We start from the raw sequence: 25333 nt of genomic DNA on the forward strand, positions 1-25333 counted from the left end.
TTTGTCAAATCCACCTAGCTTCTTACACACACACACACACACACACACACACAGACACACACACACACACACACACACACACACAGACACACACACACACACAGACACACACACACACACACACACACACACATATAGACACACACACACACACACACACACACAGACACACACCCTTTCTGGACAGGGTGTTTGCCAGAGTCTCTTCACAAAGCAGAGGGAGTTCTGCCATGGAATGTTCTCCCTCTTTTACGGCCTGTCCTCCCGTCCCGTCCCATGACTCTACAATTGAGTTTACAAATTGGTTACAGAAGGTTCTGCTAGTAGCTTCTGTTTTATATATGGGATGGTTATATTTTATATGGTCATAGTCATATGGATGTCTTTATATGGTCATATTCATATGGATGTCTTTATATGGTCATATTCATATGGATGTCTTTATATGGTCATAGTCATATGGATGTCTTTATATGGTCATATTCATATGGATGTCTTTATATGGTCATAGTCATATGGATGTCTTTATATGGTCATATTCATATGGATGTCTTTATATGGTCATAGTCATATGGATGTCTTTATATGGTCATGTCCATATAAAGTGAATATACTACGGGTATATGCATGCCCGCGGGCCTCTTGCCTAAACACTCCCAAGGTGCCTTCCCCTTCTCCCCTGGGAACAAATGAAACATGGGAATAACAATTTCACAAACAAACTAAAAAACAAAGGACATCAAATAAGCTCTACCTGAGCAACAAACTCACAGAACATACCAACTTCCCAGCAATGAACTCCCATCAAAATCAACCTCTAGCAAAAAACTCTATCACAAACAATCGCTCTGCAATGACCTCCCAGAAAAAAAAATCTCTAGCAAAATCTCTCTCAGCAATCCCTACCTCCAAAATCTCTCTCTCCTGAACAGAACACTGGCTTTTATATAGCTTCAGAATGAATGTAACTGGAGACAGCTGTGTCTTTTGATGAGGGGGCGGGGTCAGCTCTCCAATTAGCCCTGGAGTCGACCAATCAGCTGCTTGAGGGATTTCAGGAAGCCATTTCCTGAAATAAAACACATGCAAATACACAAACTACAACACATAAACTGGGGAACGTAACATTCATATGGATGTCTTTATATGGTCACATTCATATGGATGTCTTTATATGGTCATATTCATATGGATGTCTTTATGGACATTTGTATTATATCAGACATTGTTATACGATGTGACTTACAGTTCATAACCGCTAGGCTATCCACTAGGCTATCCGCTAGGCTATCCGCTAGGCTATCCGCTAGGCTATCCACTAGGCTAATTTATTCCATGTGACTTACATTCAGTTTCTGAGGTCCATGAGGGAATCAAACCCACAACATTGGTGTTGCCAGCACTGCTTTAGGCTAACCAACGAGTCTGCTCTCACATTGTAGTCATTCCTGGCTGGTTGGCTGGCTGGCTGGCTGGCTGATTGGCTGACTGGCTGGGTGACTGAATGGCTAAATGACTGGCTGGCTGGCTGGCTGGCTGGCTGGCTGGGTGACTGGCTGCCTGGCTGTCTGGGTGACTGGCTGGCTGGCTGGCTGCCTGGCTGGCAGGCTGCCTGGCTGGTCTGGCTGGGTGACTGTCTGTCTGGCTGGCTGGTCTGCCTGGGTGACTTGCTGGCTGGCTGACTGACTGACTGACTGACTGGCTAGCTGACTGGCTGGCTGACTGGCTGGCTGACTGGCTGGCTGGCTGGCTGGGTGTCTGTCTGTTTGTCTGTCTGTCTGTCTTTCTGCCTGGTCTGCCTGGGTGACTTTCTAGCTGGCTGGCTGGCTGGGTGTCTGTCTGTTTGTCTGTCTGTCTGTCTGTCTGGCTAGTCTGCCTGGGTGACTTTCTTACTGTCGGTCTGTTTGTCTGTCTGTTTGTCTGGCTGACTGGCTGGGTGACTGTCTGTCTGTCTGTCTGTCTGGTCTGCCTGTCTGGTCTGCCTGGGTGACTTTCTGGCTGGCTGACTGTTTGTCTGACTGACTGACTGGCTAGCTGACTGGCTGGCTGGCTGACTGGCTGGCTGACTGGGTGACTTTCTGACTGTCTGTCTGGCTGGCTGACTGGCTGGGTGACTGTCTGTCTGTCTGGCTGGTCTGCCTGGGTGACTTGCTGGCTGGCTGACTGACTGACTGACTGGCTAGCTGACTGGCTGGCTGACTGGCTGGCTGACTGGCTGACTGGGGACTCTGAAATGACCCTGTTACGACAGCGCCCTCCTCAGTCAGTGGTCATGGGAGAAAGAGGCTCATGACCTGGGCATTACTATCAATGTCACTGTGTCTTGGGTCAGTGTCCAGGCTAGGGATGACATGGAGCAGGGCACAGTCCTGGAAGGACTGAGGAGAGGAGAGCAGAGGAGAGGAGAGGAGAGGCGAGGAGATGGAGAGGAGAGGAGAGGAGAGGAGATGGAGAGGAGAGGAGAGGAGAGGAGAGGAGAGGAGAGGAGAGGAGAGGAGAGGAGAGGAGAGGACAAGCCAGAGCAGAGCTGTAGAGGAATAAAGAAGAGAGGAGAATAGAACAGGACAGGCTGGTGAGTAGATGGAGCAGGGATGGAGCAGGGATGGAACAGGGATGGAGCAGGGATGGAGCAGGGATGGAGCAGGGATGGAACAGGGATGGAGCAGGCTGCTGAGTAGACAGAGCAGGGATGGAGCAGGGATGGAACAGGGATGGAGCAGGCTGCTGAGTAGATGGAGCAGGGATGGAGCAGGGATGGAACAGGGATGGAGCAGGGATGGAGCAGGGATGGAGCAGGGATGGAACAGGGATAGAGCAGGCTGCTGAGTAGATGGAGCAGGGATGGAGCAGGGATGGAACAGGGATGGAGCAGGGATGGAGCAGGCTGCTGAGTAGATGGAGCAGGGATGGAACAGGGATGGAGCAGGGATGGAACAGGCTGCTGAGTAGATGGAGCAGGGATGGAGCAGGGATGGAGCAGGGATGGAACAGGCTGTTGAGTAGATGGAGCAGGGATGGAACAGGGATGGAGCAGGGATGGAACAGGGATGGAGCAGGGATGGAACAGGCTGCTGAGTAGATGGAGCAGGGATGGAGCAGGGATGGAACAGGCTGCTGAGTAGATGGAGCAGGGATGGAACAGGGATGGAGCAGGGATGGAACAGGCTGCTGAGTAGATGGAGCAGGGATGGAGCAGGGATGGAACAGGGATGGAGCAGGGATGGAACAGGCTGCTGAGTAGATGGAGCAGGGATGGAGCAGGGATGGAACAGGGATGGAGCAGGCTGCTGAGTAGTTGGAGCAGGGATGGAACAGGGATGGAGCAGGGATGGAGCAGGGATGGAGCAGGCTGCTGAGTAGATGGGGCAGGGATGGAGCAGGGATGGAACATGGATGGAGCAGGGATGGAACAGGGATGGAGCAGGGATGGAGCAGGGATGGAACAGGCTGCTGAGTAGATGGAGCAGGGATGGAGCAGGGATGGAACAGGGATGGAGCAGGCTGCTGAGTAGATGAAGCAGGGATGGAACAGGGATGGAGCAGGGATGGAGCAGGGATGGAACAGGGATGGAGCAGGGATGGAACAGGCTGCTGAGTAGATGGAACAGGGATGGAGCAGGGATGGAACATGGATGGAGCAGGGATGGAACAGGGATGGAGCAGGGATGGAGCAGGGATGGAACAGGCTGCTGAGTAGATGGAGCAGGGATGGAGCAGGGATGGAACAGGGATGGAACAGGGATGGAGCAGGGATGGAACAGGGATGGAGCAGGGATGGAGCAGGCTGCTGAGTAGATGGAGCAGGGATGGAACAGGGATGGAGCAGGGATGGAACAGGGATGGAGCAGGCTGCTGAGTAGATGGAGCAGGGATGGAACAGGGATGGAGCAGGCTGCTGAGTAGATGGAGCAGGGATGGAGCAGGGATGGAACAGGGATGGAGCAGGGATGGAGCAGGCTGCTGAGTAGATGGAGCAGGGATGGAACAGGGTTGGAGCAGGGATGGAGCAGGCTGCTGAGTAGATGGAGCAGGGATGGAACAGGGATGGAGCAGGGATGGAACAGGGATGGAGCAGGGATGGAGCAGGGATGGAGCAGGCTGCTGAGTAGATGGAGCAGGGATGGAACAGTGATGGAGCAGGGATGGAGCAGGGATGGAACAGGGATGGAGCAGGCTGCTGAGAAGATGGAATAGGGATGGAGCAGGGATGGAGCAGGCTGCTGAGTAGATGGAGCAGGGATGGAGTAGGGATGGAGCAGGGATGGAACAGGGATGGAACAGGGATGGAACAGGCTGCTGAGTAGATGGAGCAGGGATGGAACAGGGATGGAGCAGGGATGGAACAGGGATGGAGCAGGGATGGAACAGGGATGGAGCAGGCTGCTGAGTAGATGGAGCAGGGATGGAGCAGGGATGGAACAGGGATGGAACAGGCTGCTGAGTAGATGGAGCAGGGATTGAGCAGGGATGGAACAGGGATGGAGCAGGGATGGAGCAGGCTGCTGACTAGATGGAGCAGGGATGGAACAGGGATGGAGCAGGGATGGAACAGGGATGGAACAGGGATGGAGCAGGGATGGAACAGGCTGCTGAGTAGATGGAGCAGGGATGGAACAGGGATGGAGCAGGGATGGAACAGGGATGGAACAGGCTGCTGAGTAGATGGAGCAGGGATGGAACAGGGATGGAACAGGCTGCTGAGTAGATGGAGCAGGGATGGAGCAGGCTGCTGAGTAGATGGAGCAGGGATGGAGCAGGCTGCTGAGTAGATGGAGCAGGGATGGAACAGGGATGGAGCAGGCTGCTGAGTAGATGGAACAGGGATGGAGCAGGGATGGAGCAGGGATAGAGCAGGGCACACTAACCTTAGTGTGTACCCAGGGTTTTCCAAGTTTGCTTCTAAAACATTATTTTACATACTGTCATCGGGCCGATAGCAGTTACTTCACTACAGGCCCAGAACACTCTCTTTGCTTGTCAATGTGATGGGGGGGGGGGGGGGGGGGGGGGGTTGAGGTTCCAAGGGTCCCAGGGTCCCAGGACAATAGGAATGACTTCCTGCAGTGTATAGAGAACAGGACATAGAGAGAGTGAGGGTGATTAGCAGTATACAATCTTACCATGACGTGAGGGTGATTAGCAGTATACAATCTTACCATGACATGAGGGTGATTAGCAGTATACAATCTTACCATGACGTGAGGGTGATTAGCAGTATACAATCTTACCATGACGTGAGGGTGATTAGCAGTATACAATCTTACCATGACATGAGGGTGATTAGCAGTATACAATCTTACCATGACGTGAGGGTGATTAGCAGTATACAACCTTACCATGACATGAGGGTGATTAGCAGTATACAATCTTACCATGACGTGAGGGTGATTAGCAGTATACAATCTTACCATGACATGAGGGTGATTAGCAGTATACAATCTTACCATGACGTGAGGGTGATTAGCAGTATACAATCTTACCATGACGTGAGGGTGATTAGCAGTATACAATCTTACCATGACGTGAGGGTGATTAGCAGTATACAATCTTACCATGACGTGAGGGTGATTAGCAGTATACAATCTTACCATGACATGAGGGTGATTAGCAGTATACAATCTTACCATGACGTGAGGGTGATTAGCAGTATACAATCTTACCATGACGTGAGGGTGATTAGCAGTATACAATCTTACCATGACGTGAGGGTGATTAGCAGTATACAATCTTACCATGGCGTGAGGGTGATTAGCAGTATACAATCTTACCATGACGTGTCACAAAGATACATGATTTGTACGTCCTTCTAACCCGGTCCTGTCACCACACAGCTGATTTAAATGATTATAGCTTGATGATGATTTGGTTATTTGAACCAGCTGTTTAGTTCTCGGGCAACAACCAAAAACACACATAGACACATAGACACATAGACACACACACACATAGACACACACACACACACACACACACACACACACACACACACACACACACACACACACATAGACACACACACACACACACACACACACACACACACACACACACACACACATAGACACACACACACATACACACATACACACACACACACACACACACATAGACACACACACACACACACACACACACACACACACACACACACACACACACACACACACACACACACACACTAACAGACACTAACAGACACAGAGTCAAGGTATATCAGCATTACACACAGCAATGTCAAGGTGCTGTTGCTCTAATGTTTACTGCAGGAAATCATGTTACTGTTTAGTTGTTCCGTTGGCGTTGCTATGCCGGTTCCGTTGGCGTTGCTAAGCCGGTTCCGTTGGCGTTGCAGAGCGGTTTTGCCAATATTCTGTTTCTTTTGTCTTAGTTGTTTTTCTAATGCCTCAGCGCCTGGCTAAAGAGGATGAGAGACTGTTTCCACCGGCGTACGTGTCACTAAGCAACATCATAGTACAGTATTAAGTCTTGCTGCTGTTGTTAACCCATAACAAACAGGACTGTTTCCCTTGTTTTCCGTCTCTCTCTCTCTCTCTCTCTCTCTCTCTCTCTCTCTCTCTCTCTATCTCTCTCTCTCTCTCTCTCTCTCTCTCTCTCTCTCACACTGTTCTTCTTATCTCTCTCTCTCTCTCTCTCTCTCTCTCTCTCTCTCTCTCTATCTCTCTCTCTCTCTCTCTCTCTCTCTCTCTCTCTCTCTCTCTCTCTCTCTCTCTCTGCTTCAGGCCATGACTTGTACTGTGGAATGTGGGGCATTAGAATGGTAGTGTAGTGTATACAGGTGGAATGTGGGGCATTAGAATGGTAGTGTATACAGGTGGAATGTGGGGCATTAGAATGGCAGTGTATACAGGTGGAATGTGGGGCATTAGAATGGTAGTGTAGTGTATACAGGTGGAATGTGGGTCATTAGAATGGTAGTGTAGTGTATAGAGGTGGAATGTGGGGCATTAGAATGGTAGTGTAGTGTATACAGGTGGAATGTGGGGCATTAGAATGGTAGTGTATACCGGTGGAATGTGGGGCATTAGAATGGTAGTGTATACAGGTGGAATGTGGGGCATTAGAATGGTAGTGTATACAGGTGGAATGTGGGGCATTAGAATGGTAGTGTAGTGTATACAGGTGGAATGTGGGGCATTAGAATGGTAGTGTAGTGTATACAGGTGGAATGTGGGGCATTAGAATGGTAGTGTAGTGTATACAGGTGGAATGTGGGGCATTAGAATGGTAGTGTATACAGGTGGAATGTGGGGCATTAGAATGGTAGTGTATACAGGTGGAATGTGGGGCATTAGAATGGTAGTGTATACAGGTGGAATGTGGGGCATTAGAATGGTAGTGTAGTGTATACAGGTGGAATGTGGGGCATTAGAATGGTAGTGTAGTGTATACATGTGGAATGTGGGGCATTAGAATGGTAGTGTATACAGGTGGATTGTGGGGCATTAGAATGGTAGTGTAGTGTATACAGGTGGAATGTGGGGCATTAGAATGGTAGTGTAGTGTATACAGGTGGAATGTGGGGCATTAGAATGGTAGTGTATACAGGTGGAATGTGGGGCATTAGAATGGTAGTGTAGTGTATACAGGTGCAATGTGGGGCATTAGAATGGTAGTGTAGTGTATACAGGTGGAATGTGGGGCATTAGAATGGTAGTGTATACAGGTGGAATGTGGGGCATTAGAATGGCAGTGTATACAGGTGGAATGTGGGGCATTAGAATGGTAGTGTAGTGTATACAGGTGGAATGTGGGGCATTAGAATGGTAGTGTAGTGTATACAGGTGGAATGTGGGGCATTAGAATGGTAGTGTAGTGTATAGAGGTGGAATGTGGGGCATTAGAATGGTAGTGTAGTGTATACAGGTGGAATGTGGGGCATTAGAATGGTAGTGTATACAGGTGGAATGTGGGGCATTAGAATGGCAGTGTATACAGGTGGAATGTGGGGCATTAGAATGGTAGTGTAGTGTATACAGGTGGAATGTGGGGCATTAGAATGGTAGTGTATACAGGTGGAATGTGGGGCATTAGAATGGTAGTGTATACAGGTGGAATGTGGGGCATTAGAATGGTAGTGTATACAGGTGGAATGTGGGGCATTAGAATGGTAGTGTAGTGTATACATGTGGAATGTGGGGCATTAGAATGGTAGTGTATACAGGTGGATTGTGGGGCATTAGAATGGTAGTGTAGTGTATACAGGTGGATTGTGGGGCATTAGAATGGTAGTGTAGTGTATACAGGTGGATTGTGGGGCATTAGAATGGTAGTGTAGTGTATACAGGTGGAATGTGGGGCATTAGAATGGTAGTGTAGTGTATACAGGTGGAATGTGGGGCATTAGAATGGTAGTGTATACAGGTGGAATGTGGGGCATTAGAATGGTAGTGTAGTGTATACAGGTGGAATGTGGGGCATTAGAATGGTAGTGTATACAGGTGGAATGTGGGGCATTAGAATGGTAGTGTAGTGTATACAGGTGGAATGTGGGGCATTAGAATGGTAGTGTAGTGTATAGAGGTGGAATGTGGGGCATTAGAATGGTAGTGTATACAGGTGGAATGTGGGGCATTAGAATGGAAGTGTATACAGGTGGAATGTGGGGCATTAGAATGGTAGTGTAGTGTATACAGGTGGAATGTGGGGCATTAGAATGGAAGTGTATACAGGTGGAATGTGGGGCATTAGAATGGTAGTGTAGTGTATACAGGTGGAATGTGGGGCATTAGAATGGTAGTGTATACAGGTGGAATGTGGGGCATTAGAATGGTAGTGTAGTGTATACAGGTGGAATATGGGGCATTAGAATGGTAGTGTATACAGGTGGAATGTGGGGCATTAGAATGGTAGTGTAGTGTATACAGGTGGAATGTGGGGCATTAGAATGGTAGTGTATACAGGTGGAATGTGGGGCATTAGAACGGTAGTGTATACAGGTGGAATGTGGGGCATTAGAATGGTAGTGTAGTGTATACAGGTGGAATGTGGGTCATTAGAATGGTTAGTGTAGTGTTTACAGGTGGATTGTGGGTCATTAGAATGGTAGTGTATACAGGTGGAATGTGGGGCATTAGAATGGTAGTGTAGTGTATACAGGTGGAATGTGGGGCATTAGAATGGTAGTGTAGTGTATAGAGGTGGAATGTGGGGCATTAGAATGGTAGTGTATACCGGTGGAATGTGGGGCATTAGAATGGTTAGTGTAGTGTTTACAGGTGGATTGTGGGTCATTAGAATGGTAGTGTATACAGGTGGAATGTGGGGCATTAGAATGGTAGTGTAGTGTATACAGGTGGAATGTGGGGCATTAGAATGGTAGTGTAGTGTATAGAGGTGGAATGTGGGGCATTAGAATGGTAGTGTAGTGTATACAGGTGGAATGTGGGGCATTAGAATGGTAGTGTATACAGGTGGAATGTGGGGCATTAGAATGGTAGTGTAGTGTATACAGGTGGAATGTGGGGCATTAGAATGGTAGTGTATACAGGTGGAATGTGGGCATTAGAACGGTAGTGTAGTGTATACAGCCGGTTCCGTTGGCGTTGCTATGCCGGTTCCATTGGCGTTGCTAAGCCGGTTCCGTTGGCGTTGCTAAGCCGGTTCCGTTGGCGTTGCAGAGCGGTTTTGCCAATATTCTGTTTCTTTTGTCTTAGTTGTTTTTCTAATGCCTCAGCGCCTGGCTAAAGAAGATGAGAGACTGTTTCCACCGGCGTACGTGTCACTAAGCAACATCATAGTACAGTATTAAGTCTTGCTGCTGTTGTTGGTAGTGTATACAGGTGGAATGTGGGGCATTAGAATGGTAGTGTAGTGTATACAGGTGGAATGTGGGGCATTAGAATGGTAGTGTAGTGTATACAGGTGGAATGTGGGTCATTAGAATGGTAGTGTAGTGTATAGAGGTGGAATGTGGGGCATTAGAATGGTAGTGTATACAGGTGGATTGTGGGGCATTAGAATGGTAGTGTATACAGGTGGAATGTGGGGCATTAGAATGGTAGTGTAGTGTATACAGGTGGAATGTGGGGCATTAGAACGGTAGTGTATACAGGTGGAATGTGGGGCATTAGAATGGTAGTGTAGTGTATACAGGTGGATTGTGGGGCATTAGAATGGTAGTGTAGTGTATACAGGTGGATTGTGGGGCATTAGAATGGTAGTGTAGTGTATACAGGTGGATTGTGGGGCATTAGAATGGTAGTGTAGTGTATAGAGGTGGAATGTGGGGCATTAGAATGGTAGTGTATACAGGTGGAATGTGGGGCATTAGAATGGTAGTGTAGTGTATACAGGTGGATTGTGGGGCATTAGAATGGTAGTGTAGTGTATAGAGGTGGAATGTGGGGCATTAGAATGGTAGTGTATACAGGTGGAATGTGGGGCATTAGAATGGTAGTGTAGTGTATACAGGTGGATTGTGGGGCATTAGAATGGTAGTGTAGTGTATACAGGTGGATTGTGGGGCATTAGAATGGTAGTGTATACAGGTGGATTGTGGGGCATTAGAATGGTAGTGTATACCGGTGGAATGTGGGGCATTAGAATGGTTAGTGTAGTGTTTACAGGTGGATTGTGGGTCATTAGAATGGTAGTGTATACCGGTGGAATGTGGGGCATTAGAATGGGTGGTGACCTGTTTTACTGTTTTAAGTGAGACGTAGGCATTGGTCAACTAGAAAGGAAATGCACATGAGCACAACAATCCATACTCCACCCATTTGTTGTTATGTTGAGTACCTACTGACCAAAAAATATGTTTTGAAATATATTTATTTTTCAATTAATGTATTGTTAAAATAAATGTTTAAGGAATTACAGACAGGCACCACATTACTACATGACAAAACAGCTCAATCTAATAAAATACAATTTCATTTGTCACATGTGCCAAATACAACAGGTATTCAACAGGTATTACAGAATACAACAGGTATACAACAGGATTACAGAATACAACAGGTATTCAACAGGTATTACAGAATTCAACAGGTATTCAACAGGTATTACAGAATACAACAGGTATACAACAGGATTACAGAATACAACAGGTATACAACAGGTATTACAGAATACAACAGGTATTCAACAGGTATTACCGAATACAACAGGTATACAACAGGTATTACCGAATACAACAGACCTTACCGTGAAATGCTTACTGACAAGCCCTTAACCAACAAAACAGTTTTTAGAAAATAGAGTTAAGAAAATATTTACAAAATAAACTAAAGTAACTAAAACTAAAGTATCACAATAAAATGACAAGAATGAGGCTATATACAGGGGTCACTGTGCGGGGGTACAGGTTACTCAAGGTCATTTGTACATGTAGGTAGGGGTAAAGTGACTTATGCGTAGATAATAATCTAATAGTCCGTTGGCCATTTGATTAGATGTTCAGGAGTCTTATTGCTTGGGGTGGTAGAAGCTCTTTAGAAGCCTCTTGGACCTAGACTTGGCGCTCCGGTACCGCTTGCCGTGCGGTAGCAGAGAGAACAGTCTATGACTAGGGTGGCTGGAGTCATTGACAATTTTTGGGGCCTTCCTCTGACACCGCCTGGTATAGAGGTCCTGGATGGCAGGAAGCTTGGCCCCGGTGATGTACTAGGTTGTACGTACTACCCTCTGTAGTGCCTCCTGAGGTGGAATAGTTTTTTGTCGTGCCCTCTTCACGACTGTCTTGGTGTGCTTGGACCATGTTAGTTTGTTGGTGATGTGGACGCCAAGGAACTTGAAGCTCTCAACCTGCTCCACTGCAGCCCCATCGATGAGAATGAGGGCGTGCTCTGTCCTCCTTTTCCTGTAGTCCACAATCATCTCCTTTGTCTTGATCACGTTGAGGGAAAGGTTGTTGTCCTTGCACCACACGGTCAGGTCTCTGACCTCCTCCCTATAGGCTGTCTCGTCGTTGTCGGTGATCAGGCCTACCACTGTTGTGTCATCGGCAAACTTAATGATGGTGATGGAGTCGTGCCTGGCCGTTGTAGTCGTGAGTGACGGCCCACCTGGTTCAGCCTGTCAGGAAGTCCAGGATCCAGTTGCAGAGGGAGGTGTTTAGTCCCAGGGTCCTTAGCTTAGTGATGAGCTTTGAGGGCACTATGTTGAACGCTGAGCTATTGGCAATGAATAGCAGGAATAGGCAATGAATAGCATTCTCACATATGTGTTCCTTTTGCCCAGGTGTGAAAGGGCAGTGTGGAGCGCAATAGATTGCATCATCTGTGGATCTGTTGGGGCGGTATGCAAATTGGGGTGGGTCTAGGGTTTCTGGGATAATGATGTTGATGTTGACCAGCCTTTCAATTTTCAATGCACTTCATGGCTACAGATGTGAGTACTACGGGTCGGTAGTCATTTAGGCAGGTTGCCTTAGTGTTCTTGGGCACAGGGGCTATGGTGGTCTGCATGAAACATGTTGGTATTACAGACTCAATCAGGGACATGTTGAAAATGTCAGTGAAGACACTTGCCAGTTGGTCAGCGCATGCTCGGAGTACACGTCCTGGTAATTTTGCATTGTGAATAATGACCCTTTTAAAGGCCTTAATCTCATCATCTGCGGAGAACGTGATCACACAGTCGTCCGTAACAGCTGATGCTCTCATGCATGTTTCAGTGTTACTTGCCTCGAAGCGAGCATAGAAGTAGTTTAGCTCATCTGGTAAGCTCGTGTCACTGGGCAGCTTTCGGTTGTGCTTCCCTTTATATTCTGTAATAGTATGCAAGCCCTGCCACATCCAACGAGCGTCGGGCCGGTGTAGTACGATTCGAACTTAGTCCTGTATTGACGCTTTGCCTGTTTGATGGTTCGTCGCAGGGCATAGTGGGATTTCTTATAGGCTTATAGGCTTGAGAGCGGCAGCTCTACCCTTTAGCTCAGTGCGAATGTTGCCTGTAATCCATGGCTTCTGGTTGGGGTATGTACGTACGGTCACTGTGGGGACGACGTCATCGATGCACTTATTGATGAAGCCAGTGATTGATGAGGTGTACTCCTCAATGCCATCGGAAGAATCCCGGAACATATTCCAGTCTGTGACAACAAAACAGTTCTGTAGTTTAGCATCTGCTTCATCTGACCACTTTTTTATAGACCGAGTCACTGGTGCTTCCTTTTTCAATTTTTGCTTTTAAGCAGGAATCAGGAGGATATAATTATGGTCAGATTTGCCAAATGGAGGTCGAGGGAGAGCTTTGTACAAGTCTCTGTGTGTGGAGTAAAGGTGGTCTAGAGTGTTTTCCCTCTGGTTTCATATTTAACATGCTGGTGGAAATGAGGTAAAATGGATTTAAATTTCTAAGAATATAGAGGAAAACTCTCTTGGTAGATAGTGTGGTCCACTACAGATTATCATGAGATACTCTACCTCAGACGAGCCAAACCTTGAGACTTCCTTAGATTTTCGCGCACCAGCTGTTGTTTACAAATATACATAGACCGCCACCCCTTGTCTTACCAGAGGCGGCTGTTCTATCCTGCCATGACAGTGTAAAACCTGCCAGCTGTATGTTATTCATGTCGTTGTTCAGCTACGACTCTGCGAGACATAAGATATAACCGTTTTTAATGTCCTGTTGGTAGGATATACGTGCTTTTAGTTCGTCCACGTTATTATCCAGTGATTGTACGTTTGCTAATAGTACCGATGGCAAAGGCAGATTAGCCACTCGTCGCCTGATCCTCACAAGGCACCCCTGATCTCCTTCCACGAAACCTCCGTCTCTTTCTCCTGCTAATGATGGGGATGAGTGCCTGTTCGGGTGTCTGGAGTAAATCTCTCTTGGCCGACTCATTAAAGAAAAATTCTTCGTCCAATTCAAGGTAAAAGTAATCTCTGTTCTGATGTCCAGACACTCTTTTCGGTCATTATGTACAAAATAAGTTACAAACAATGCGAGAAAACAAACAAAATAGCACAGTTGGTTTTAAAGCCCATAAAACGTCAGCCCTCCCCTCCGGCTCAATTCTGACATACTATAGCCGAGTCGCGCCAACCAGCGCAACTATAATTACGAAGGACATAAATCAAAGACATCATGCTCCTTTGTTGATGAGAGAGGAGAGGTGTAGAGACATAGCTTCGTACAGAGCTGTACTATAATGTTGTAATATTATGGTCTGTAGAGATGGCTCAGTACAGAACTGTACTTCTGTTATATTATGATTGGTATAGCGATGGCTCAGTAGTAGTGACCTTCTCCTCTACCTGGTATTAGATGTAGGAGTGACTTTCTCCTCTACCTGGTATTAGATGGTGTAGTAGCGACCTTCTCCTCTACCTGGTATTAGATGGTGTAGTAGCGACCTTCTCCTCTACCTGGTATTAGATGGTGTAGTAGTGACCTTCTCCTCTACCTGGTATTAGATAGTGTAGGAGTGACCTTCTCCTCTACCTGGTATTAGATAGTGTAGGAGTGACCTTCTCCTCTACCTGGTATTAGATGGTGTAGTAGCGACCTTCTCCTCTACCTGGTATTAGATGGTGTAGTAGCGACCTTCTCCTCTACCTGGTATTAGATGTAGGAGTGACCTTCTCCTCTACCTGGTATTAGATGGTGTAGTAGCGACCTTCTCCTCTACCTGGTATTAGATGGTGTAGTAGTGACCTTCTCCTCTACCTGGTAGTAGATGGTGTAGTAGGGACCTTCTCCTCTACCTGGTATTAGATGGTGTAGGAGTGACCTTCTCCTCTACCTGGTATTAGATGGTGTAGTAGTGACCTTCTCCTCTACCTGGTATTAGATGGTGTAGTAGTGACCTTCTCCTCTACCTGGTATTAGATGGTGTAGTAGTGACCTTCTCCTCTACCTGGTATTAGATGGTGTAGTAGCGACCTTCTCCTCTACCTGGTATTAGATGGTGTAGTAGTGACCTTCTCCTCTACCTGGTATTAGATGGTGTAGTAGCGACCTTCTCCTCTACCTGGTATTAGATGGTGTAGTAGTGACCTTCTCCTCTACCTGGTATTGGATGGTGTAGTAGCGACCTTCTCCTCTACCTGGTATTAGATGGTGTAGGAGTGACCTTCTCCTCTACCTGGTATTAGATAGTGTAGGAGTGACCTTCTCCTCTACCTGGTATTAGATGGTGTAGTAGTGACTTTCTCCTCTACCTGGTATTAGATGGTGTAGTAGTGACCTTCTCCTCTACCTGGTATTGGATGGTGTAGTAGCGACCTTCTCCTCTACCTGGTATTAGATGGTGTAGGAGTGACCTTCTCCTCTACCTGGTATTAGATAGTGTAGGAGTGACCTTCTCCTCTACCTGGTATTAGATGGTGTAGTAGTGACTTTCTCCTCTACCTGGTATTAGATGGTGTAGTAGGGACCTTCTCCTCTACCTGGTATTAGATGGTGTAGTAGGGACCTTCTCCTCTACCTGGTATTAGATGGTGTAGTAGTGACTTTCTCCTCTACCTGGTATTAGATGGTGTAGTAGTGACCTTCTCCTCTACCTGGTATTAGATGGTGTAGTAGTGACCTTCTCCTCTACCTGGTAGTAGATGGTGTAGTAGGGACCTTCTCCTCTACCTGGTAGTAGATGGTGTAGTAGTGACCTTCTCCTCTACCTGGTATTAGATGGTGTAGTAGTGACCTTCTCCTCTACCTGGTATTAGATGGTGTAGTAGTGACCTTCTCCTCTACCTGGTAGTAGATGTAGGAGTGACCTTCTCCTCTCCTTCTCCAGCTCCAGCAGGGATTATAAAGCCAGGCAGCTGGAGGGGATTTAAGTCTGTATGCTGAGATGTTACAGGAAAGGGCACACATGGAAACGACAGTCCCCAGTGGCACTCTATTCCCTATTTATATACTGTAGTGCACTACTACCCTATGGCCGATCTGGTCAAAAGTAGTGTACTTATGTAGGGAATTAGGGTGCCGTTTGGGAAGTAGCCTCAGTGTAAACAGTGTCATACATCTTAACATGGCATTTCAGTGGCAAGGGGATGCTACGTCAATCCCACTGTCTGCTGCCTACAAGTGGTCTTTGAAGGGCAAACGCATCACAATACGAGCTATGACAACGACACAATGGTCAATACGGCGCAGCTTTTTAATAGAATAGAATAGTACTGAGCTCACCGTGAAGCCGTCTCCCTTTAATAGAATAGTACTGAGCTCACCGTGAAGCCATCTCCCTTTAATAGAATAGTACTGAGCTCACCGTGAAGCCGTCTCCCTTTAATAGAATAGTACTGAGCTCACCGTGAAGCCATCTCCCTTTTTGGAAGTGGGTTTTTTCTCTCTTCTTTTTGTGGAAAGCTCTGGACTCATCACAACCATTCTCACCCTTCTCCATCTCTCTCCCTCCTCTCCATCCTCTCACCCTTCTCCCTCCTCTCCATCTTTCTCCCTCCTCTCACCCTTCTCCATCTCTCTCCCTCCTCTCACCCTTCTCCATCTCTCTCCCTCCTCTCACCCTTCTCCATCTCTCCATCTCTCTCCCTCCTCTCCATCTCTCTCCCTCCTCTCACCCTTCTCAATCTCTCTCCCTCCTCTCCATCTCTCTCCCTCCTCTCACCCTTCTCCATCTCTCTCCCTCCTCTCCATCTCTATCCCTCCTCTCACCCTTCTCCATCTCTCTCCCTCCTCTCCATCTCTCTCCCTCCTCTCACCCTTCTCCATCTCTCTCCCTCCTCTCATCCTTCTCCATCTCTCTCCCTCCTCTCCATCTCTCTCCCTCCTCTCACCCTTCTCCATCTCTCTCCCTCCTCTCACCCTTCTCCATATCTCTCCCTCCTCTCCATCTCTCTCCCTCCTCTCCATCTCTCTACCTCTCTCCATCTTTTTCCCTCCTCTCACCCTTCTCCATCCTCTCACCCTTCTCCATCTCTCTATCTCTCTCCCTCCTCTCACCCTTCTCCATCTCTCTCCCTCCTCTCCATCTCTCTCCCTCCTCTCACCCTTCTCCATCTCTCTCCCTCCTCTCCATCTCTCTCCCTCCTCTCACCCTTCTCCATCTCTCTCCCTCCTCTCACCCTTCTCCATCTCTCTCCCTCCTCTCACCCTTCTCCATCTCTCTCCCTCCTCTCACCCTTCTCCATCTCTCTCCCTCCTCTCCATCTCTCTCCCTCCTCTCACCCTTCTCCATCTCTCACCCTTCTCCATCTCTCTCCCTCCTCCCCATCTCTCTCCCTCCTCTCACCCCTCTCCATCTCATCTCTATCTCTCTCCCTCCTCTCACCCTTCTCCATATCTCTCCCTCCTCTCCATCTTTCTCCCTCCTCTCCCTCCTCTCCATCTCTCTCCCTCCTCTCCATCTCTCTCCCTCCTCTCACCCTTCTCCATATCTCTCCCTCCTCTCCCTCCTCTCCATCTCTCTCCCTCTCTCCAGAACTCTATCCGGCACAACCTGTCCCTCCACAGTCGGTTCGTCCGTGTGCAGAACGAGGGGACAGGGAAGAGTTCCTGGTGGATGCTAAACCCTGAGGGAGGGAAGACTGGGAAGTCCCCTCGACGTAGAGCAGCCTCCATGGACAACAACAACAGCAAGTTCGCCAAGAGCAAAGGACGGGCTGCTAAGAAGAAGGTACAGAAATAAACTGTTGTTTAATGTCTTTATTATATTACCTACAGTATCTATACAGTATCTATATCTATACAGTATCTATACAGTAACTATATATATACAGTATCTATACAGTATCTATACAGTATCTATATCTATACAGTATCTATACAGTAACTATATATATATACAGTATCTATACAGTATCTATATCTATACAGTATCTATACAGTATCTATACAGTGTATATATATCTATACAGTATCTATATCTATACATGATCTATATCTATACATTATCTATATCTATACAGTATCTATACAGTATCTATACAGTATCTATACAGTAACTATATATATACAGTATCTATACAGTATCTATATCTATACAGTATCTATACAGTATCTATATATATACATGATCTATATCTATACAGTATCTATATCTATACAGTATCTATATCTATACAGTATCTATACAGTAACTATATATATACAGTATCTATACAGTATCTATATCTATACATGATCTATATCTATACAGTATCTATATCTATACAGTATCTATACAGTATCTATATCTATACAGTATCTAGACAGTATCTATACAGTAACTATACAGTATCTATATCTATACAATATCTATATCTATACAGTATCTATACAGTATCTATACATTATCTATATATATACAGTATCTATACAGTATCTATACATTATCTATATCTATACAGTATCTATACAGTTTCTATATCTATACATGATCTATATCTATACAGTATCTATACAGTAACTATATATATACAGTATCTATACAGTATCTATACATTATCTATATCTATACAGTATCTATACAGTTTCTATATCTATACATGATCTATATCTATACAGTATCTATACAGTAACTATATCTATACAGTATTTATATATCTATACGGTATCTATACAGTATCTACACAGTATCTATATCTATACAGTATTTATATATCTATACGGTATCTATACAGTATCTATATCTATACAGTATCTATACAGTATCTATATCTATACAGTATCTATACAGTATCTACACAGTATCTACACAGTATCTATATCTTTACAGTATTTATATATCTATACGGTATCTATACAGTATCTATATCTATACAGTATCTATACAGTATCTATATCTATACGGTATCTTTACAGTATCTATATCTATACAGTATCTATACAGTATCTATATCTATACGGTATCTATACAGTATCTATATCTATACAGTATCTATACAGTATCTATATCTATACAGTATCTATACAGTACCTATACAGTATCTATAGGCAGGACCATGACTTTTTCCTGACGAGGCCAGGTCTCTTGAGAGGGCCTTAATGATTTGATACCTACAGTTGAAGTCAGAAGTGTATGTTCATTTAAGTTGGAGTCATTAAAACTCGTTTATCAGCCACTCCACAAATGTCTTGTTAACAAACTATAGTTTTGGCAAGTCGGTTAGGACATCTACTTTGTTCATGACACAAGTAACTTGTCCAACAATTGTTTACAGACAGATTATTTAACTTATACATTGTATCACAATTCCAGTGGGTCAGAAGTTTACATACATTAAGTTGACTGTGCCTTTAAACAACTTGGAAAATTCCAGAACATGATGTCATGGTTTTAGAAGCTTCTGATAGGCTAATTGACATCATTTGAGTCTATTGTAGGTTTGTACCTGTGGATGTATTTCAAGGCCTACCTTCAAACTCAGTCCCTCCTTGCTTGACATCATGGGAACATCAAAAGATATCAGCCAAGACCTCAGAAAAAACATTGTAGACCTTCACAAGTCTGGTTCATCCGTGGGAGCAATTTCCGAACACCTGGAGGTACCACGTTCATCTGTACAAACAATAGTATGCAAGTATAAACACCATGGGACCACGCAGCCGTCATTCCAATCAGGAAGGAGACGTGTTCTGTCTCCTAGAGATGAATGTACTTTAGTGCGAAAAGTGCAAATCAATCCCAGAACAACAGCAAAGGACCTTGTGAAGATGCTGGGGGAAACAGGTACAGAAGTATCTATATCCACAGTAAAACGAGTCCTATATCGACATAACCTGAAAAGCCGCTCAGCAAGGAAGAAGCCACTCCTACAAAACCGTCATAAAAAGGCCAGACTACGGCTTTGTCCCCAACTGCACATGGGGACAAAGATCATACTTTTTGGAGAAATGTCCTCTGGTCTGATGAAACAAAAATCGAACTGTTTGACCATAATGACCATAGTTATGTTTGGAGGAAAAAGGGGGAGGCTTACAAGCTGAAGAACACCATCCCAACCGTGAAGCACGGTGGTGGCAGCATCATGTTGTGAGGGTTCTTTGCTGCAGGAGGGACTGGTGCACATCACAATAGAGATGGCATCATGAGGCAGGAAAATTATATGGATATATTGAAGCAACATCTCGAGACATCAGTCAGGAAGTTATTAAAGCTTGGTCGCAAATGGGTCTTCCAAATGGACACTGACCCCAAGCATACTTCCAAGTTGGGGCAAAATGGCTTAAGGACAACAAGGTCAAGGTATTGGAGTGGCCACCATAAAGCCCTGACCTCAATCCTATAGAACATTTGTTGGCATACCTGAAAAAGCTTGTACGAGCAAAGAGGCCTACAAACCTGACTCAGTTACACCAGCTCTGTCAGGAGGAATGGGCCAACATTCACCCAACTTATTGTTGGAAGCTTGTGGAAGGCTACTTGAAACATTTGACCCAAGTTAAACTATTTAAATGCAATGCCACCAAATACTAATTGAGTGTATGTAAACTTCTGACCCACTGGGAATGTGATGAAAGAAATAAAAGCTGAAATAAATCATTTTCTCTATTATTATTCTGACATTTCACATTCTTAAAATAAAGTGGTGATCCTAACTGACCTAAGACAGGGAATTTTTACTAGGATTAAATGTCAGGAATTGTGAAAACTGAGTTTAAATGTATTTGGCTGAGGTATATGTATACTTCCGACTTCAACTGTAGATATATCCTTCATCTCTGTTTTCCTCTCATCTCTCTCCTCTTTCCCCTCTCTCATCTCTCCTCACCTCACTTCTCTCCTGTCCTCACTCCTCTCTCTCGCTCCTCTCCTCTTTCCCCTCTCTCTCCTCTCCTATCTCTCCCATCTCCCATCTCTCCTCACCTCACTTCTCTCCTGTCCTCACTCTTCTCTCTCTTCTCCTCTTCCCCCTCTCTCATCTCTCCTCTTTCCCCTCTCTCATCTCTCCCATCTCACCTCACCTCACTCCTCTCCTCTCTCCCTCTCCTCTCTCTCCTCTAGTTGTCTCTCCAGGGTGGTCCTGACGGGGGAGCAGACAGCCTCGGGGGAGGCACCTACTCCAAGTGGCCCGGCAGCCCCAACTCCCACAGCAACGATGACTTTGATGCATGGAGCGGTTTCCGGCCGCGCACCTCCTCCAACGCCAGCACGCTCAGCGGACGCCTCTCGCCCTTCACGCCCGAGGACGACCTCGGAGACGGGGACGTGCACATGGGCTACCCAGGATCCTCCGGGGCCAAGATGGCGAACACATTGCCCAGCCTGTCAGAGATGGCGAGTTCTCTAGGTCAGTAAACCAGATAGAAAATACATAAGGACATTTCCTAAAGAACATGTGCTTGCTAGTGTAGTGTTAGTGTAGGGTAGTGTAGTGTAGTGTTAGTGTAGTGTAGTGTAGTTTTAGTGTAAGGTTTGTGTGGTGTAGTGGTAGTGTGGTGTTAGTGTAGTTGTAGTGTAGTGTTAGTGTAGTGTAGTGTTAGTGTAGTGTAGTGTAGTGTTAGTGTTAGTTCTAGTGTTAGTGTAGTGTAGTGTTAGTGTAGTGTAGTGTTAGTGTAGTGTTAGTTATAGTGTTAGTGTAGTGTCATAGTGTAGTGTAGTGTAGTGTTAGTGTAGTGTTAGTTATAGTGTTAGTGTAGTGTAGTGTTAGTGTGGTGTAGTGTACTGTTTAGTGTATTGTAGTGGTAGTGTAGTATAGTGTTGTCATAGTGTAGTCATAGTGTAGTGGTAGTGTAGTGGTAGTGTTAGTGTAGTGTTAGTGTAGTGTTAGTGTTGGTTTAGTGTTAGTGTAGTGTTAGTGTAGTGGTAGTGTAGTGTAGTGCCATAGTGTAGTGTTAGTGTAGTGTTAGTGTGAGTGTAGTGTTAGTGTAGTGGTGTGTCATAGTGCAGTGGTAGTATAGTGTTAGTGTAGTGTTAATGATAGTGTCGTGTTAGTGTAGTGGTAGTGTAGTGTTAGTGTAGTTGTTGTGTAGTGTTAGTGTAGTGTTAGTGTAGTGGTAGTGTAGTGTTAGTGTTAGTGTAGTGTTAGTTATAGTGTTAGTGTTAATGTAGTGTAGTGTCATAGTGTAGTGTAGTGTAGTGTAGTGGTAGTGTTAGTGTAGTGTAATGTTAGTATAGTGTAATGTTAGTGTAGTGTTAGTGTTAATGTAGTGTAGTGTAGTGTTAATTGTTAATGTAGTGTAGTGTAGTGTTAGTGTAGTGTAGTGTTAGTTATAGTGTTAGTGTTAATGTAGTGTAGTGTCATAGTGTAGTGGTAGTGTAGTGTAGTGGTAGTGTTAGTGTAGTGTAGTGTTAGTTATAGTGTTAGTGTTAATCTATTGTAGTATCATAGTGTAGTGTTAGTGTAGTGTAGTGTTAGTGTAGTGTAGTGTTAGTTATAGTGTTAATGTAGTGTAGTGTCAGTGTAGTGTTAGTGTTAATGTAGTGTAGTGTAGTGTTAGTGTTAGTGTAGCGTAGTGTTAGTGTAGTGTAGTGTAGTGTAGTGTTAGTGTAGTGTAGTGTTAGTGTAGTGTAGTGTTAGTGTAGTGTAGTGTGGTGTAATGCTAGTGGTAGCCTGGAGATGTTTATGGCATGGTTTAGTTCAGTAGTACTGTTCGTGGTAGGTCTGAGAAACAAAATGCTGAATATGTTTATCTCTTTATTCAATGTCCTCATTATTTTCTTCCGTGTTCCCTAGGCCACCACCACCACAGCTCAGAGAACGTTATGGAGAACCTTCTGGATAACCTGAACCTCCTCTCTCCCAAGAACACCCAGGTGGGAGGAGGAGGGGGTGTGGGGCAGGGGTCATCCCAGAACTCCCCTTCCCCCCTAATGCAGGCCAGCCCCGGGTCAGGGGTGGGCTACCCTTCCTACTCCTCTCCCTCCATGGTCCCCCAGCAGCAGCAGGACTACCGCAAGTGTCGGTACAGCCAGGCAAGGATGAATGCTCTCTCCCCCATGTCTCCCAACCCCATGCAAACCCTGGGGGACATCAAGTCCAGCTTCAGCCCCTCGTCTCTGAGTCAATATAACTGTCCTGCTGGCCTCCTCAAGGAGCTCCTGACCTCAGACTCTGACCCCCGCGGGGACATGACGCCCTCGGTCGACACGGTGGTCTCTCAGTCTAGCGCAGGACGAAGCAGCGTTCTACCTTCGTATAATGCCTCTCAGCACGGAGGAGGAGGAGGAGGAGGAGGAAGAGGGGGTGGGGGTCTACACCCCCACCCACACTCTCACCCTCACCCCCACGGCCTCCCCCATCCCCAAACCCACCCTCACCCTCACCTCCACAACCAAACCCCACCCACTTCTGTCTCGTCCATGAACAGCTGCAACCTGATGTCTCTGGGCAGTTTGAGCCACAGCGGTGGAGGGGGTAACGGAACCCGCCTGGGGGTTAAGAACCCCATGCAGGTGCCCTACGGTCTCTCTACCCATGTTGGACCAGGGGGGATGCCCGGTGGGTTCTGCCCCATCAACACTAACGGATTTGGGCGTCCCGGCCTGGGTCTACCCCCCGCCCCCCACCACCACCACCACCACCACCACCTGGAGAAACTGCCCAGCGATCTGGACGACATGTCCATTGAGAGGTTCGAGTGTGATATGGAATCCATCCTTCATGACACCCTGATGGACGGAGACCCGCTGGACTTCAACTTTGAACCCATGGTGACCTCGCAGGGGTTCACGACCCATGGGGTCAAGACGACCACGCATGGCTGGGTGTCGGGGTAGAGGACGGATGGACATACACTCTCTTACATACATACACGATGGAAGGACACGTGGACTGACGGACACGCACACACACACACACACACACACACACACACACACACACACACACACACACACACACACACACACACACTCTCTCTAACACACACACACACACACTCTCTCTAACACACACACACACACACACACACTCTCTCTCAAACACACACACACACACTCTCTCTCTCTAACACACACACACACACACACTCTCTCTCTCTACCACACAAACACACAACTGCTGGGTGTCTGGGTAGAGAACAGACAAACGATCGCACACACACACACACACACACACACACACACACAGAGGATCCTCTCTGACCATCTTTCCTTCCATCTGGTCCACCAGCTGACTTCCTCTTCATGTTGCTTTTTATTACAGGGTCATAAACACTTAAAGCATCTCAGAATCACCATGGAAACTAACTGGCATAGCAAACCCCCCCCCCCCCCCCCCCCCCCCCACCCTCCGTCCTACTAACGGTGCCCTAGTCAGTGACATGCATCATCTTCATCACCATCATCATTGTCATCATTATCATCGCCGTCGTCCTCATCATCGTCATCACAGATATTATGGTCACAAAAGACTTCTCTCTGGTCGAAGCAGTCAGACAGTCAGTCAGACACAGACAGTCAGACAGTCAGTCAGACACAGACAGACATACAGTCAGACAGTCAGACAGACAGACATACAGACAGTCAGACATACATACAGACAGTCAGACAGACAGTCAGACAGACAGGACTGTGACTCACCAACCATCCTCTACCAATAAGAACCTTTTAGTTCATGTAAAGAAGCTAACTTCTGATCTGCTTTAGATGAAAACTCTTTCTCCCTCTGATGTAGATTCTGGTCCAAGCAGACAGACAGACAGTCAGACAGACAGTCAGACAGTCACACAGTCAGACAGACACACAGTCAGACAGTCACACAGTCAGACAGACAGTCACACAGTCAGTCAGAGAGACACACAGACAGTCACACAGTCAGTCAGTCAGACAGACAGACAGACAGACAGTCAGACAGACAGACAGACAGTCACACAGACAGTCACACAGTCAGTCAGACAGACAGACAGACAGACAGACAGACAGACAGACAGACAGACAGACAGACAGACAGACAGGACTGTTCCTGTCTCTTTCTCCCTCTGATGTAACGTATCTGTGTAAATACAAAGAAAGTGCCAGACCGTCGTTGGAGCCAAACTGAACCGGGCTTTCTCTCTGTGGTTGCAGGGGTAGTACAGCTGTGACTGTGTGCTTTCTCTCTGTTGTTGCAGGGGTAGTACAGCTGTGACTGTGTGCTTTCTCTCTGTGGTTGCAGGGGTAGTACAGCTGTGACTGTGTGCTTTCTCTCTGTGGTTGCAGGGGTAGTACAGCTGTGACTGTGTGCTTTCGCTCTGTGGTTGCAGGGGTAGTACAGCTGTGACTGTGTGCTATCTCTCTGTGGTTGCAGGGGTAGTACAGCTGTGACTGTGTGCTATCTCTCTGTTGTTGCAGGGGTAGTACAGCTGTGACTGTGTGCTTTCTCTCTGTGGTTGCAGGGGTAGTACAGCTGTGACTGTGTGCTTTCGCTCTGTGGTTGCAGGGGTAGTACAGCTGTGACTGTTCAAGTGCCAACTAGTTCTCAGTTACTGCAAAGTACTTTGCTATCAGTACCCACGTAATGACATCATCATGCAGAACCTTGTTCTGACTGAAGCC

General features: G+C 46.4%; 1 protein-coding gene and 1 long non-coding RNA gene across 2 annotated transcripts in view; both read left to right on the top strand.

Annotated features, from left to right (window-relative positions):
- The window catches only part of foxo1a (forkhead box O1 a), an 88631-nt gene extending 64930 nt beyond the window's left edge, over positions 1-23701 (top strand). The window contains exons 2-4 of the mRNA XM_036965061.1: positions 17357-17551; positions 20861-21146; positions 22533-23701. Coding sequence (XP_036820956.1) covers positions 17357-17551; positions 20861-21146; positions 22533-23575 — 1524 coding nt within the window. The 3' untranslated portion in view covers positions 23576-23701. The remainder of the gene's footprint in view (positions 1-17356; positions 17552-20860; positions 21147-22532) is intronic.
- On the top strand, positions 8925-9885 carry LOC118944695. Its single transcript, XR_005039993.1, has 3 exons — positions 8925-9194; positions 9396-9508; positions 9801-9885. It is a non-coding gene; the product is annotated as an uncharacterized LOC118944695 (long non-coding RNA).
- Positions 23702-25333: the final 1632 nt, after the last annotated feature.

Source organism: Oncorhynchus mykiss, chromosome 27, assembly GCF_013265735.2.
Source record: "Oncorhynchus mykiss isolate Arlee chromosome 27, USDA_OmykA_1.1, whole genome shotgun sequence".
Taxonomy (NCBI): Eukaryota; Metazoa; Chordata; class Actinopteri; order Salmoniformes; family Salmonidae; genus Oncorhynchus; species Oncorhynchus mykiss.